This window comes from Manihot esculenta, chromosome 17 (genome assembly GCF_001659605.2).
Source record: "Manihot esculenta cultivar AM560-2 chromosome 17, M.esculenta_v8, whole genome shotgun sequence".
NCBI classification, from domain to species: domain Eukaryota; kingdom Viridiplantae; phylum Streptophyta; class Magnoliopsida; order Malpighiales; family Euphorbiaceae; genus Manihot; species Manihot esculenta.
Genome location: NC_035177.2, coordinates 28,871,424 through 28,887,509, shown reverse-complemented (window position 1 = coordinate 28,887,509; position 16,086 = coordinate 28,871,424). Strand labels below are relative to the sequence as shown.

Genomic DNA, 16,086 nt, shown 5'->3' with positions numbered 1-16,086 from the left:
AAAGTTTGCTTGAGTTGATTTATCATAGCCAAGGCCATACTTGATGCTAGGAGACCTTTGAGAGTCTAAAATTTCATCAAGTTTGTCCTTGCCTTTTAAAAATTTTGAAAGAGAATTTTTCAACTCAAGGATTTCATTTTTCAAATTTTTATTTTCTAGTGAGAGCTCATCTAAGGATTTTTGTAAAGAATCATTTGAGGGTAAAGGTTCCTTAGGTGAGTTCTCACTTTCCTTTTTAAAACTAGCCAACTCACATTTCAAAATTTTATTTTTCCTATGACTCTTTTCAAGCTCATCATTCATCAATTTTAAAGCACCTACAAGTTCATCATATGAAAACTCAACATCATCATCATTTAAAGTAAATTCATCAAGAGTAGTTACCTCATCGGAGCTTTCCTCTAAAGCCATGAAGCACATGTTGGCAATTTCATCACTATCCTCCTCTTCTTCGGTATCACTTGACTCATCCCATGTTGCTTTGAAGGCCTTCTTCTTGAACTTCTTGATAGGCTTCTTTAACTTGGGACAATCCACTTTGTAGTGACCCGGCTTATTACATTCATAGCAAATGACTACTTCCTTTTTGCTTGATTCACCCTTTTCCTTTCTTAAAATTCTTCCTTGGGATGAACCTTTTATTTTGGAGAAGCAACTTCCTTATTCTCCTAGTTACCAAAGCCAATTCTTCCTCACTTATCTCTTCTTCTTCCTCACTAGTATCTTCGGAGGCTACCCTTAGAGCAATGTTCTTTTTCATCTTGCTAGGTTCCTCCACTTGCTCTCTCTTTAGAGTCATCTCATAGTCAATGAGATTCCCCAAGAGTTCATCCAATTGCACTTTGGTCAAGTCTTTGGCATCCTTTAAGGAAGTTACCTTTGGTAGCCATTCTTTAGGTAGACATCTAAGGATTTTCTTCACCAACTCTTCATTTGTGAATGTCTTCCCAAGAGATTTCATCCCTTCAATGATCTCAATGAACCTATCATACATTTGGCTAACAGTTTCATCGGATTTCATCTTGAACAACTCATATTGATAGATGAGGGATTCCATCTTGTTTTCCTTGACTTGATTGGTACCTTCATGAGTGACAACCAAAGCATCCCAAATTTCCTTGGCGGTGGACTTCATGCATACTTTGTTGTACTCACTTCTACTAAGGGCACAAAACAAGATGTGAATGGCTTTGTCATTGAGGGCTACCCTTCTCTTCTCTAGCTCACTCCATTCACTCTTAGGTTTTTGCTCTTGATTTCCGTCAATGAATCTTGTGGGAAAGAAAGGACCATTCTCTACAATGTCCCACAAATCAACTCCTTCCGATTTAAGGAAATAATACATTCTATTTTTCCAATATAGAAAGTCATTTCCATCAAAGAAAGGTGGTCTCACAACCGATTGACCTTCTTGAGAATTGAGGGCTGCCATTTGATCTTTACTCCAAGATAATTATATCTTCAATATAGGGAGACTTAGCTCTGATACCACTTGTTGTCCCTTGAGGCAACCCAAGAGGGGGGTGAATTTGGTTTATAAAAATTTAAAAGCAAAGACAAGAAATTAGAAGAGAATAGGGAAGAGAAAAATCAACACAATGATTTATAGAGGTTCAGCTATCCAAGCCTACGTCCTCTCCTCAAGTCCACCTTGAGAGTTCAACTCCACTATCAAATCTTCTTTGGGTGAAGATCAAAACCCTTACAATCTTAGAGCAAGCCTTTGCTCTTTACAAATCTCCTTTTTCACTCAAGAGCAATACTTTGCTCAATGCCACACTCACAACAATAGAATCTCTCAACAACCTTTACTTACTCAGAAAAGCCAACCAATTACAACTCAAAACAAACTTTCAAGAAATTAATGCTTTGGCTCCAGGTTTTGAGAGAGAGAGAGAATGAAAAATGCTGTAATCTCAATAAATATTTGCTTAGATGGTTGTTGTAACTTCACAACAACAAAAACAAGTTGTATTTATAGTTCTATCATAAATATGACCGTTGGGGTGCATTAAATGCAAATAAAGCCGTTTATGTTCAGAAATAACCGTTACACCGTGTTCAGAAAAACTCAGGTTCGGCGGCCTAAGCTTAGAGTTCGGCGGCCGAACCATTTGGGGTGAAGAAACTATTCCCTTAAAACTGAACTTTCGGCGGCCTAAAATCAAGGTTCGGCGGCCGAACATGGTGGACTTTCATTTCTGTTCCTCACTTTCGGAAGCCAAACTTTAGGCTTCGGAGGCAGAACCAAAACATACTTTCGGCGGCCGAAGGTTAAAAGTTCGGCGGCCGAAAGTGTGGGACTTTCGTCTCTGTCCCTCACTTTCGGAAGCCGAAGGTTACACTTTGGGGGCTGGTTTAAAAACCCACTTTCGGCGGCCGAAAGTCAATGTTCGGCGGCCGAACATAGGGGACTTTCGTTTCTGTCCCTGACTTTCGGAAGCCGAAGGTTGAGTTTAGGGGGCACAAAAATCCCTTCTCTAAAACTTTGAAAAATCATAACTTAGGCTGTAAAAATCCATTTTTCAAACCGTTTGAATTTTCGTAACCTATATTTTTAGATCTTTCATTTTGATGAAAAATAATTTCAAAAGCACTTCTTTTGGAAAATTTCATTTTGGTCCCTGAAGATCAAGTACTTCAAAAAATTGGCCATATCTAAAAGACTTTTAGAAAAGAAGGAAACCTTGAGCCATCACACTTAATTACTTGAAATTCACAATAAATAAATTGACAACGTATAATAAGAAGGAAAATACTTTATAATCCCTTTCTTGTAGTATGCTTCCATAATTAGCACTTTTCACTTTTGTGACTGAAGCAATTCCATTTATTTTAATAAGGGACCTGCAAGCTCAATACAAAACACCTTTGAAGATAATTAGTAGCACACCAATTGTTTATTAATCATCAAAACAAGGATTAGGACATTTAGGTCTAACACAACTAATACACGGTCCAATTCGTAGAGAAGAAGACTCGGACACTGTAGCATCCGATCCTTTATCAAAACTCGCCCTCCCTTGAAGAGGTCAGGTCTCCACATAAAATTACCGTTAGTAAGTATAATCAAGCAGACTCTCATTATGTCTGTAATCACGAGATTTCTAACCAATTAATCGGTCACATTCTTGCCGAATTATCAGAAAATGCTATAACTTACACAATTACTTTTAAGCTCTAAGTAATTCTTTATACTCACTCTATTCTCCAGCTTACTAACTTAAGCATCAGAGTGATTACTGTAGGTGCCAACCATCTCATGTTCTCTTTCTTGTAGGTTTATCCAATCGCAGTACAGTTTTATTTCGGCTGCATTATTCTTTTTGTTCATTTGGATTAAAATTAGTATTTTATTCCCTAATCAATAAACTAGCCGCTACGGATCAACAACTAATTGATAGAGCCCCGAAATACATCAGGTTGGAGGATAAAGTCCAAGCATTGAGAGAGAACAAAAGGACGAGTCAAAAGCAAGACCAAGAACCAGAGCAGCAAGGATATGAGGGATACCACAAAAGTTATCCGATCTCTCGAAGAAGGAATGACTGAGGTAAGTATAAGAATTATACAATGTTAAATAATTCACGAACGCATATTCTAAAGAGGATTAGGAAAAATGCCAAGAAGAACAGGTAGCCTCCCAAGCTCAATCCTAACAAAGCTGAATGATGAGACAGGATCAAGTACTGCCACTTTCATGAAGATCACGGACATACGACAAAGGAGTGCGGGCAATTGAAAGACGAGATCACGAGGTTAATAAGGGACATCACACTTTGAAAGTTTACCAGAAAGAGTAGGAAGGAGAGGGTACCTGAACCCGAGGCAACAACTCACGAGGCCACTCCTAACAGAAAACCTGAAGGGCTATGTAACATCCTCAAACCCATAGCTAGAGTAGTGACATCACTATGTATGGGTTAGGCTATTTCACTACTAGAATAAGTGGCATTAGGGGAGGTGCTAGCTTAACTCTAAACTGCTAATAACTGAATCATAGAAAACTCAAATAAAGAAATGGACGTATCCAGAAATAAAATAGACAGTGTGATTAGTAAGTCGGGAACGAGTCACTTTCGAGAGGTGCTTAGGGTTTCCCGATGTGCTTGCTTGAGGTGCTTATTTAAATCCGTCATGCTTGCTTAAGTGAAAAGGACTTATAAAAGCTAAAAGCATAATTTATTAGGTCAATCTATGATTATTGAAAGTTTGAAAACTAAATTGAAACATGGTAAAGAGTTTAGTAGGTTAAAGTGGAAATATGGAAAGTTAAAACATAAAATTCAGCTTACACACCATGTGTCACCTAATTATGCATGAAAGAATGACAAAGCAAAGTAAAACAAGGTGGGTTGTCTTCTCCACCATTTCACTGCCGTAGGTCACTCCATTTTTAAGGAAAAAAGAATTGCTTTTCTTTCTCCCACCAAAGCTAAGCCAAAATCTCACCCAATCAACTTCTTCCTTTAACCAAAATTTACCCTAAGACCAAGAGTTAAAGGAACAGCCATATATTGAACGAATTGAAGAAGAAAAGTTTAGGGTTCCATATACATCAAGCTTGAAAATCAAATGTTAGCTTATAAATGTGTAGGAAATGGCATCTTCTCATTTCTTCATGTTTGAATTTGAATTATAAAGCTTTAATTTAAAATTTATTCAATCATTCCCTAAGATATAAATTGACCTAGATGAAGGAACATCAAAGGGAAAGGAGATAGCTAGAGATTAGAAGAGGAAAAGAAAGGAGGAATTCAAGAAAAGTTTGGTGTTTGTATGATTTTCTGTTTTCCTTTGATTCTGCCATGAATAAGTGAAATTAAGGGTTGATTTTACTTGCTAAAAATGTTGCTTTGATTGTATAAATATGTTATATGAATGTTAAAATGATGTTTGAAAGGCTTAGAGTAAAGAAATTTAACATGAGAGCTAAAAGTGTAAATCTGGCAGAATAGGTTGTAATAGGGCAGCATGTGTTAATAACTTTATAACTTATTGTGTATTTATTGAAATTAGGCCTAAGATATACCAAATGAAATCTGAGATAAAGAGCTAAAACTTTCATGAATTGATCAAATTCGGAATCTATAGGTAAAATAATGAAAATTGCAAGTGAACCTAAACTGGACATAGTGGTACTGCATTCGAAATAGAGTGTATTGATTATACCATAACTAATTATGTACTCAGTAAAATTTATTAAGACCAGTGCCAAATGAATCTTAAGAAGTATATCTAAAACTTTGTAAAAGACACCTAAGCTTGAATTTGTGTAAAAATGCATGAATCTGATATGTTTTGTGATACTATAATCAAGTATAAATACTGGACTGATTAAGACCTTATTGAGCAGCTTGTACGGAAAAATTTATAATTTAAGCTAGGGTGATCAGAATTGCATGAATTATACCTTGTTGTAAATAAGCCATAGATGTACATTTGTTATGAAGAAACTGGAGTCAAATTGTAACTCTAAACTACTTGAAAAGTTTATGCAATATATGGCAAAATGCAATTTTCTCAAATAGGAATGCTTTGTTGATAAAGTTTTGTACCATTTGCCATGCATTTCTCATCTTGTTAACTTTGACATATGAATTATATATAAATAGCTTCAAATGATATGCATTTACACTGAATTAATGATACTTGGCCCTGGTAAACGTAATAGGAGTCGAGATTAGTTTAAGGGTATGGCATGCCATATAAACATACAAAGTTCGCAGTACTGCTACCGATACATGATATATATATATATATATATTTGAGGTTACATATCAAGTACCTCAAAATCACGGCCACAGAGTCCTGCGATCACAATTTCGGCCTCTGAGCCTACCGTTCGGCACCCTGTGCCTACCATTATAACTCCTTATCTACATAGTCGACCCTACTATGTGTTTATAAGGGCTGAGAACTTAATTAAGATTGATACTCGATTTTGAGAACTTATCACTGAATGTTAACATGTCTGCATCTATTACATGCACTAAGCTATGTTGATTTACTATAAATAAAAAATGTGCAATAAAGGAAAAAGAAGATGTTTTTATCGAAAACGAAGGAAATTCTTGTTGTGCACAAGGATACATATGGCACTCATATTTTATACTTAGAAGTTGACAAGTATGCTTTGTATCATGTTAACAATATTTGACTAGTTTGTTATTGTTTACCTGATTATCTGTATACGTGAACTTGTTTGCTCTATTTTGTTGTTTGTTTGCTATCACCCACTGAGCATTAGCTCAGTGTATTGGTTTTTACCTGACACAGGTTGTAGATAAAGTAGGCACGCGAAGTTCATCAGAGGTCTACATCAGATATCAAGGCCATTATCATAGCTGGTTGTTTTGAGTCTCTGGGTCATAGTATCGTTTTATTTTGGCATGTACATATTAAATAGAGTGAGTTATGAAGGTTATGTAAATCAAAGAATAGTAAGATGTCAATAACAGTTGATAATATTGCATGTGTTTTTTTCATCTATGCTACAGGTTGAAATGTTGATGGAACAGATGAGACTCTGCTAAAATGTTAGTTTAAAATCTTACATTTACCTTAATCGCTATATAAAATTTACTTGGACTACCTAAAACTTGGTATTTACAGATAAAAAAAATTGTTTAGTCTTGATATGTCTAAAAATGTATAGTTTGTGACAGTCCTTGCTCTGCCTACACACTTTGTTAGGGTAAGGGGTGTTACAGGCTATTCATGTGGTTAAGACCGAGCAACAATAAAAGCCTATAGAAGTAGAATGTCACAAGATATTCAACCCCTGAGTTGAACCCCTAAGTCGAACTCTGAAGTTTTAAAATTGCTCGAGTTAGATAACAAAGTCTTTTAATTATTCTTGATAGAATGTATGGCGTTTACAAAAATGTTATAAATAAAACTATGATATGTTCTTCAAACCTTTTTTATCAGGAACGTCGAATGAAAGCGTGGAGATAAAAGGATGGCTACAGGGCGGGAATCCATCAGTCTATCTGGATATTATTACTGCAAAACAAAGGCATCTCATGCCAGGCCACAAGACAGGAATCCGTTAGGCTATTCAGGTATCAGACCCACAAAGCAAGACATTTTATGCCAGGCCGCAAAGCAAGGCATCTCATGCCAGGCCACAAAGTGAAAATCTCTCAGGCCATTTGGGCGTCAGTCTCGCAAAGTAAGGCATCTCATACCAGATCACAAGGCGATAATCTGTCAGGCCATTCGGATATTAGTCTTACAAAAGAAAGGCATCTCATGCTAGGCCATAAGGTGAGAATCTGTTAGGCCATCCAGGTGTCAGTCATGCAAAATAATGCAGCTCATGTCAGGCCACAAGTCGTAAATCCGTCAAGCCATCCGAGTATTAGTCCCATAAGACAATGGCATCTCATGCCAGGCCATAAGGCGGGAATCCGTCAGGCAATCTGAATGTCAGTCCTGCAAAGCAAGGCATCTCATACAGGCTATAAGGCGGGAATCCGTCAGGCCATTTGCGTGTTAGTCCCACAAGATAAAGGCATCTCATATCAAATCACAAGTCGAAAATTCGTCAGACCGTTCGAGTGTTAGTCTCGCAAAATAAAAACATCTATATCAGCCCCAAAGCGAAAATTCATCGAGCTATTTGAATTATACAGAAAGGATGTTTATGAAAAGAGAAATTATACAGTATAATAGTTGTATTACAAACATAATTTAACTAACCAATATATGAATCTTAAAAAAAATTATAATTAACTAGCAGCTTTATAAAACATAATTATTTTTACATAAATATGTAAGAAGAAAAATTAAAGTGAAAATCATAAGCAAAAATATCTTTTCTTTTAAAAAAATTATAATTAACTAGCAGCTTTACTAAAACATAATTATTTTTACTAAGATATGCAAGAAGAAAAATTAAAGTGAAAATCATAAGCAAAAATATATTTTCTTTATTTAAATGAATGAAAATGGGAAAGAAAATAACCAATTATTTTATTTTGTGATATAATCTCTCCGATTGAAAGAAAAAATAGAGTGAGATGAGAGGAAAATTATAATATTTTGATAATTTATATAATTATACCCATCTATTAAATTTGAAAAATAAAAGGATAAAATAATAATTTACTGCATAGTATTTTCTGTTATATCATACATTTAACTTCCACAATAAGGAGACAATAAAATTATTTTCACTTTTTTTTCCTTTTTGTTTTCATCCAAATAAAAAAAAAAATAAAAAAGGAAGCATCTTCTTATTATTCTTTTTATTTTTTCTTCTTATTAAAATTTGTCAAGCAAATTAAGTGCAAGATATTAAATTGATAATCACTTATATGTTAGGCTATCCTTGAATTTTGAAGTAAAGCTTTTAGAAACTTTTATTTTTAAGATCTACCAAATCAGTAGATTAAATTTTTTTTTTTGAGTTTTTTAAATATTTCTTAAATTTTATTTTAAATAATAACACTTAAAAATCTATTTTTTTAATAAATTAAAAATCACTTAAAAAACTTATTTTATTTTTCTTTCAAAAGTAAACTGAACTATCAAAAATAAAATAAAAAATTAGATTTTATTTTTTTAAATGCAAATTACATGTTAAGTGAAATAAATACATTTAATAATAAAGGAAATAAATTTATCTATAACTTTTATTTTTAATAAGACTTTCTATATGTAGAAAATAGAGCGTATGAACTGTTTGCGATGAAATTTTTGCTTTTTAATGACTGCATTACTATGTACCGTTTGCATATGGTTCAAACTTTTCGATATCCACATTTAGATATTTCTGAATTGGGTTTAATTTTGAATAATTGTAAATTTTTATTAAACTCTAAAACTGATATTTCTGTTAGATGAATTCATCGTTATGCTAATCTAATTGTTTATACTTTGGTTAGAAAATTTATTAGGCATGATTATCTTTTTATTTGGGATGGCATCCTCTTTTGTTTGATGAAATTTTATTAATACAACTGGTAGTTTTGCTTTAAAAAAAAAAGAAAAAGCACAGAGAGATTAAATCTCGACTTGGCTATGGGTGAACTGGACATTTGCATGTTTTAAGTTTGTTCAGAAATTTCCTATAAATTATGGAGCAATGAAAGGAAAACTATCCTGAGAAGAAGGGAAGGAAACAATTATCAGAATAAAAAAATGCGTAAAAGCACAATACTCTCTCTTAGCTTCTTCAGCTTTCTTTTCCTTTCTTCATCTCTTCTGAGTTCGAATTCAATGGATTCCACTTATTCCATAATAAGCGACAAGCAAGAAAAGGGTATATATTTATATATATATTTACTTATTTCTTATAGTATTAATTGCTTTTGCTCTTCTTAGAGAAAATTTTTCATGTGGGCTACAAATTTTTCTTGGTTTTCTGCAGGAAAATTTAAACCAGATCGAGGCAACCCTCTGCAGAGGCATTCTTTCTTCTTTGACAGGAATCAGGACGGCACAGTTTATCCCTGGGAGACCTATCAAGGCATGCATACACACAGACACACATATATATATATATTAAAAAATATTAAAATTTAAAAATTATGAAAAATCTTATCTTATAAAATTATATTTTAGAAGACTTTTTTTTTATTCTACCTTCTTCTAAATAAAGCGTAAGATACGATGGATATTTTGCTTAGCAGGTTTTCGTGCAATTGGGGCTGGTGTGCTGCTTTCTACTCTGGGTGCCATTGTCATCAATATAGGTTTCAGTCACAGCACTCGACCTGTATGTTCCTCTCTCACTTCCTCTAGCATCTAAGCAGTTGACTCAGAAACTCTCCCTCCCTCTCTCTTTCTTCTTTCTTTCTTTCTTTCTTTCTTTCTTTCTTAATTTCTTGTTTTTAACATGATTTTCTCAATAGAAGAAGAGTTAATAGTTTACTCATAGAATTGAATAAGAAAAAGAAAATTGTAAAATTGTTTAAATTTACACATCTACTGTACACTAAGCATTAATTTTTTAAATTTTTTTATAATTTAATAATAATATTTAAGACTTTTTATCATATTTTATCTTTGTTATTGAGGATATATTTTTTATTCATTTTGGAATTTATTTTAAAAAATAATTAATAATTATTGAAGAAATGAAAGTTTTAATTTAATTTTGATAGACATATATATAATCATTGGTAGTTTTAATGTAAACTTAAATTGTATATAACTAATTAAAAATCTTTTTTTATTTAAATTTTATAATATAACTTCAAAAATATTTAAAATTTTAAATAATTTATTTATATATAAATCTATACAAATTCGTTTTAGATAAAATAATAATAAATTGGCGTTGCTAAAGGATGTGTTGATTTAACTTTGATGCATTAATTGCAGGGAAAGTTTCCTTCTCTACTATTCCCTATTGAGTTGCGGAACATCGTTCTCGCCAAACATGGGAGCGATACTGATGTCTATGACAAGAAAGGAAGGTATTTGTCATTTTCTTTCTTGCCAAACAACTTCATAGTTAAATCTTGATATTGAACAATATACTTTTCCTCTAAGAAGATATGGATGTAAATCAAACCTTGATATTTCACTAATCTTTTAAATTTTGTTGAGTTAGATCTTGTAAATACTTTAATCGTTTTTTTAGTTTATCATGATTTATTTTATAAAAATAATTTATAAAATAAGGATTTTAATTTTTTTTAAATGAAAATTTTTGGAAAATTCTTAATTTCAATAGAGAGTTTATATACTAATATTTGCAGATTTATTAAGAATAACTTCGAAGATATTTTCCGCAACTATGCACGTACAAATTCAGATGCATTGACAAAAAGTGAACTGAGGGAAATGCGAAGGGCGAACAAAGAACATAAAGACTACTTTGGATGGTTGGTTAAAGATTTTGATTGTAAAATTTAATATAATTAATAAACAGTTGGAAATTAATAAATTATGATAATTAATGCAGGGTTGCAGCCTGGTTCGAATGGTTTTTCTCGTACCATCTTTTCAAGGACGAACGTGGTTTGATGAAGAAAGATACAGTAAGAGGAATTTTCTATGAAACTGCTTTTGAAGAAAGGGAGGAGGAGTTGAAGGAGAAGCGAAACGCGTTGGCTGAAAAGAAAGCGTAAAAGCTTCAATGGCATAGTGTTATTTTATTTATTTATTGAAATAAATTGTGTTAGAGAATTAAAATAAAAATTTGGTAATAATAATTAATGAAATTTCTTTATTGTGCAGATATGTTTAGAAAATGGCATAATCGGAGGAATAATACTGTTCGGATTGGCAGCAGCTGGATGGTTGTTTTCAGAATGTTAATGAATTTAATAAATGTTGTTTTTTTTTTTTTTTTTTTACTTTCTGTTGTAATAATTTATAAATAAATTTATAATTTATAAAAACTTTCTGTTAAATTGAAAGTTTTTTAAATTAAAAATAATTAAATTTTTTTATTTTAAATAAAAAATTATTAAAAAAAATAATTAAATTAAATATTTTTTAGTATGATTCTCGTGTCTTTGGCCACTATTGATGGAGTCAATGACTAGTTAGGAGCAAGGGGACATAGAGTATTTATGTAATTTTTATTAATTAAAGAAAAATTATCATCCGTTCTCTAAATTTTTTAAAAAATTTATTAATTTATCCTATTTAAAAATTATTCAATTAAAATATTTTTATATTTTATAAAATAAATTTTTTATCTTTATAAATTCTTTAAAAATATTTATATTATTTAGTTCATATAATTTTAATTTATATATATCATTTAGTATCTATACATTTAAATATTTATACTATTTATTCTCTTTAATCAAAATAAAATAAGTTGATAACCAGTTATTTTAACAAATAGACTAAATAATTTTAATTTCATAAAATACATGAACATTGAATGATTTTTATAAAATTAAAAATTAATAAAATTTCTAAAAATTCAGAAATCTAATAATAATTCTCTTATAAATAAAGTTTCCATACCAATACACTTTTAAAGTAACCATCCTAATCTATATCTCTTTTCTTATCTGTTTTGTTTTTTATTTAAAAAATTTATGTTTAATTTTTAAGATTTTAACTGCTTTTTTTTTTTAAATACTTATGAAGTAAATTATTCAATAATTATTTAATTTATTGACTTAGCATATACACAGATCCCGTAATAATTGAAATTAGTTCATTGAACACTTTGAAATTACAAAAATTATGATAATTAAATACAAATTAACCATTTATTAGAAAAATATTATGCTTGTAATCCTGAAACCATTACTCTCCAAATTCGTGCATCATTTTTAAGTTTGAACAATTTCAGTTGGTTTTGTCAAGTTGATGGGATTTTGTCTCAAACTCAAGATTTTATTGGCTACGGTTTTATTGTGAAAAACTCTGAGAGTATATTTTAACGTGGTATTTCTGGTTTCTCGAAAGGTAATGGTACGCTGGTAATTGTTGAAACTTTAGCTCTCCGTCACTGTTTGCTCTTTGCGATTGAATTTTTGCCTTTTAATGGCTGCATTCTTATGGACTGTTTGCATGTAGTTCAAACGCTTCGGTCTATATATTTAGACATTTCTGAACTGATTTTGATTTTGAATGATTGTAAATCTTTGTTTGACTCTAGAACTGATATTTCTGTTAGATGGATTCGTCGTAATGCCACTTTAACTGCTCATACTTTTGCTAGAGAATCTATTAGGAATTATCGTCTTTCTGGTCTTTCTGTTTGGGATAATATTCCTATTTGTTTGAGATCTTTCTGTTTGTGATAATATTTCTATTTGTTTGATGAAATTTTATTAATACAATCAGTAGTTTAGCTTTCAAAAAAGATTTAGAAAAATACTAAATTAATCACATAGTGCTCCAAATTTGCTAATTGTATTTTATTTTTTTATGAATTGACATTAAACGATAATAATTTTATTATTTTATGAAAATCTAAAATACAATAACACTATTATTTAGTATAAATAAAAAATGAATTTAATAATTTACGTTTATATTTTAAATTTAAAAACTCTTAAATATAAACTAAAATATTAAAATCAAATAGTGTTTTTTAATAGATAATGAACTCATATTAAAAAGTTTAGACAACTCATAGTTTAATATTTGCTTTGGACTTTAGACTCATAAGCTGGTGTTGTCTTTTTCTTTTTTTTACTGGTATAAGCTGGTATTGTCTTGATGGTCATGCATAAGGTTTATTTATATTGTTGGATCTGATGTCCTTCTCCGAGAAAAGAAAAAGTCTTTAACTGCTTTTCAAGCTAATAGATTAAAAACTAAAAAAATACAATAATCTAACTCCTAAATAATTTAATTATTATCATAAATTCGATGCATTGAGACAACATTGTTAGGAACCAATTTTGAAAAATTAATTTTTTATGTTTATAAAAATAAACACGAGTACGTATATGATATTATATAATAATCGCTTAGAGGAGGTTATGAGCTGTCATCGTGACACAGTGCCATATGGTAAGAGTCTGGTTAGCCAATACGTGGTCCCATTCATGGAGAAGAAGACTGGGATGCTGTAGCATTCAGTCCTTTATCAAGACTTGCCCTCCCATGAAGAGGTCAGGTTTCCACATAAATTATCATTAGCAAGTATAATTAAGCAGACTCTCATTATATCTGTAATCACAGGATTTCCAACCACTTAACCGGTCGCTTAGAAGACGTCACACTTTGAACGTTTACCAGAAAGAGTAGGAAGGAGAGAATACCTGAACCCGAGGCAACAACTCATGAGGCCACCCCTAACAAGGAATCTGAAGGGGCTATTAATGTGCTTAAGACCGAGTGGTAATAAGAGCCTATAGAAGTAGAACGTCACAAGATATTCAGCCCCTAAGTCGAACTCCGAAGTTTTAAAATTGTTCGAGTCAAATAACCAAGTCTTTTAATTATTCTTGACAAAATGTATGGCGTTTACATGAATGTTATAAATAAAACTATGATATGTTCTTCAAACCTTTTTTATCAGGAACATCTAATGAAAGCGTGGAGATAAAAGCAAGGCTACAGGGCGGGAATCCATCAGTCTATCTGGATATAAGTCCTGCAGGATAAAGGCATCTTATGCTAAGCCACAAGACAGGAATCTGTCAGGCTATTCGGGTATCAGACCCACAAAGCAAGACTCATGCCAGGCCGCAAAGCAAGGTATCTCATATCATGTCACAAACCGAAAATCTGTTAGGCCATTTGGGCGTCAGTCTCACAAAGTAAGACATCTCATACCGTTTCACAAGGCGATAATCTGTCAGGCCATCTGGGTATTAGTTTCGCAAAAAAAAGTATCTCATGCTAGGCCATAAGGTGAGAATCTGTCACGCCATCCAGGTGTCAGTCCTGCAAAGCAATGCAGTTCATGTCAGGCCACAAGTCGTAAATCCATCAGGCCATCCGAGTATTAGTCCCATAAGACAATGGCATCTCATGCCATTGTCTTATGACAGGAATCCGTTAGGCCATCGAGTGTCAGTCCTGCAAAGCAATGCATCTTATACAGGCTTTAAGGCGGGAATTCATCAGGCCATTCGCGTGTTAGTCCCACAAGACAAAAGTATCTCATATCAGATCACAAGTCGGGAATCCGTCAAAATGTTCGGGTGTTAGTCTCGCAAAATAAAAGCATCTATATCAACAAGAAGGCGAAAATTCATCGAGCTATTTGAATTATATAGAAAGGATGCTTATGAAAAAAGAAATTATACAATATAATAGTTGTATTACAAACATAATTTAACTAACCAATAAGAATTAAATAAATAGATAAATATACCTTAAATATATATATATATATATATATGAATCTTAAAAAAAAATTATAATTAACTAGCAGCTTTATAAAACATAATTATTTTTACACAAATATGTTAGAAGAAAAATTAAAGTGAAAATCATAAGCAAAAATATCTTTTCTTTTAAAAAAAATTATAATTAACTAGCAGCTTTACTAAAACATAATTATTTTTACACACATTTTTCAATGAAAATAAAAGATAAAATTACATAGAGAGATTACATCTCGATCGTTGGCTATGGGGGTATTGGATATTTGCATGTATTAAGTTTGTTTACAAATTTCCTATAAATTATGGAGCAATGAAAGGAAAACTATCCTCAGAATAAGGGAAGGAAACAATTATCAGAATAAAAAATGCTTAAAAGCACAATACTCCCCCTTAGCTTCCTCTGCCTTCTTTTCCTTTCTTCATCTCTTCTGTCTTTGAATTCAATGGATTCCAAATATTCCATAATTCGCTATGTGATTTAAATCTAATTTTATTACTTGTATATTTTCTAAAAAATTCTCTTCTGACTTACAGAAGATCCACCAAGGAGAGGGCAAATCTCTTAGGAGCTTTATCTCATAATTTAATGTAAAAGCAATACAGGTGGAGAAATTAAATTATGAGATAGTATATGAAGCGTTAAAGAAAGGAACATGCAACATCAAGCTCATGGATTCTCTATTTAAGAATCCAGCTGTTATGTACCAACAGCTAATGGATAAAGTCCATAAGTACATAAGGCTGAATGATGAAGTTTAAGTATTGAGAGAATACAAAAGGAGGAATCAAAAGTAAAACCAGAAGTCAGAGAGTCGAGGATGTATGTAGACAAGAAAAAAGTCACAAGGCGGGTATCCTTCAAGCCCATGATCTGGGTGTTAGTCTCGCTAAATAAGGCATTTTATGCCAAGATTACAAGGTGAATATCCGCCAAGCTTAATGGAACAATTGGTACTCACTCTCACCAGACTATTCCCTTAAAGTGGGAGGTCAAGGGTTCGAGCAGTGGGGGAGGCGACCTAATTCCCAGAGGAAGGAATTAGGCCAAATCCACTCGGGCTAGGGCGGGCCGTAATGGCTCCCCCGAGGGACAAATCCTGCCCGGAACCCGTGAGGGTGAAGGGATGTTAAGAGCTGCTCACGACGCCAGTGGAAAGCCCGAGGTGGCAAGAGGCCAGGCGAGGGATAGCCCTGGGCCGTGAGTGGTAACAGTGCCGTGCGAGAAGGGCCGGGCTGTTACACTTATAATCCGAGTGTTGGTCCTGTTACTTAAGAAATTTTATACCAAGGCTAAGGCATTTTATACCAAGGCTAC

At 32.4% G+C, this 16,086-nt stretch overlaps 1 protein-coding gene across 2 annotated transcripts in view; it reads left to right on the top strand.

Annotated features, from left to right (window-relative positions):
• The window catches only part of LOC110604697 (probable peroxygenase 4), a 31,015-nt gene extending 19,716 nt beyond the window's left edge, over positions 1-11,299 (top strand). The window contains exons 1-7 of one of the 2 annotated variants that reach the window (XM_021742969.2): positions 9,105-9,271; positions 9,380-9,478; positions 9,642-9,727; positions 10,336-10,430; positions 10,716-10,841; positions 10,922-11,083; positions 11,197-11,299. In XM_021742969.2, the coding sequence (XP_021598661.1) occupies positions 9,151-9,271; positions 9,380-9,478; positions 9,642-9,727; positions 10,336-10,430; positions 10,716-10,841; positions 10,922-11,083; positions 11,197-11,206 (699 nt within the window). In that variant the 5' untranslated portion in view covers positions 9,105-9,150 and the 3' untranslated portion in view covers positions 11,207-11,299. Of the gene's footprint in view, positions 1-9,104; positions 9,272-9,379; positions 9,479-9,641; positions 9,728-10,335; positions 10,431-10,715; positions 10,842-10,921; positions 11,084-11,196 lie in introns of those variants that run through there. The other variant, XM_021742970.2, reaches the window with a different exon arrangement.
• Positions 11,300-16,086: the final 4,787 nt, after the last annotated feature.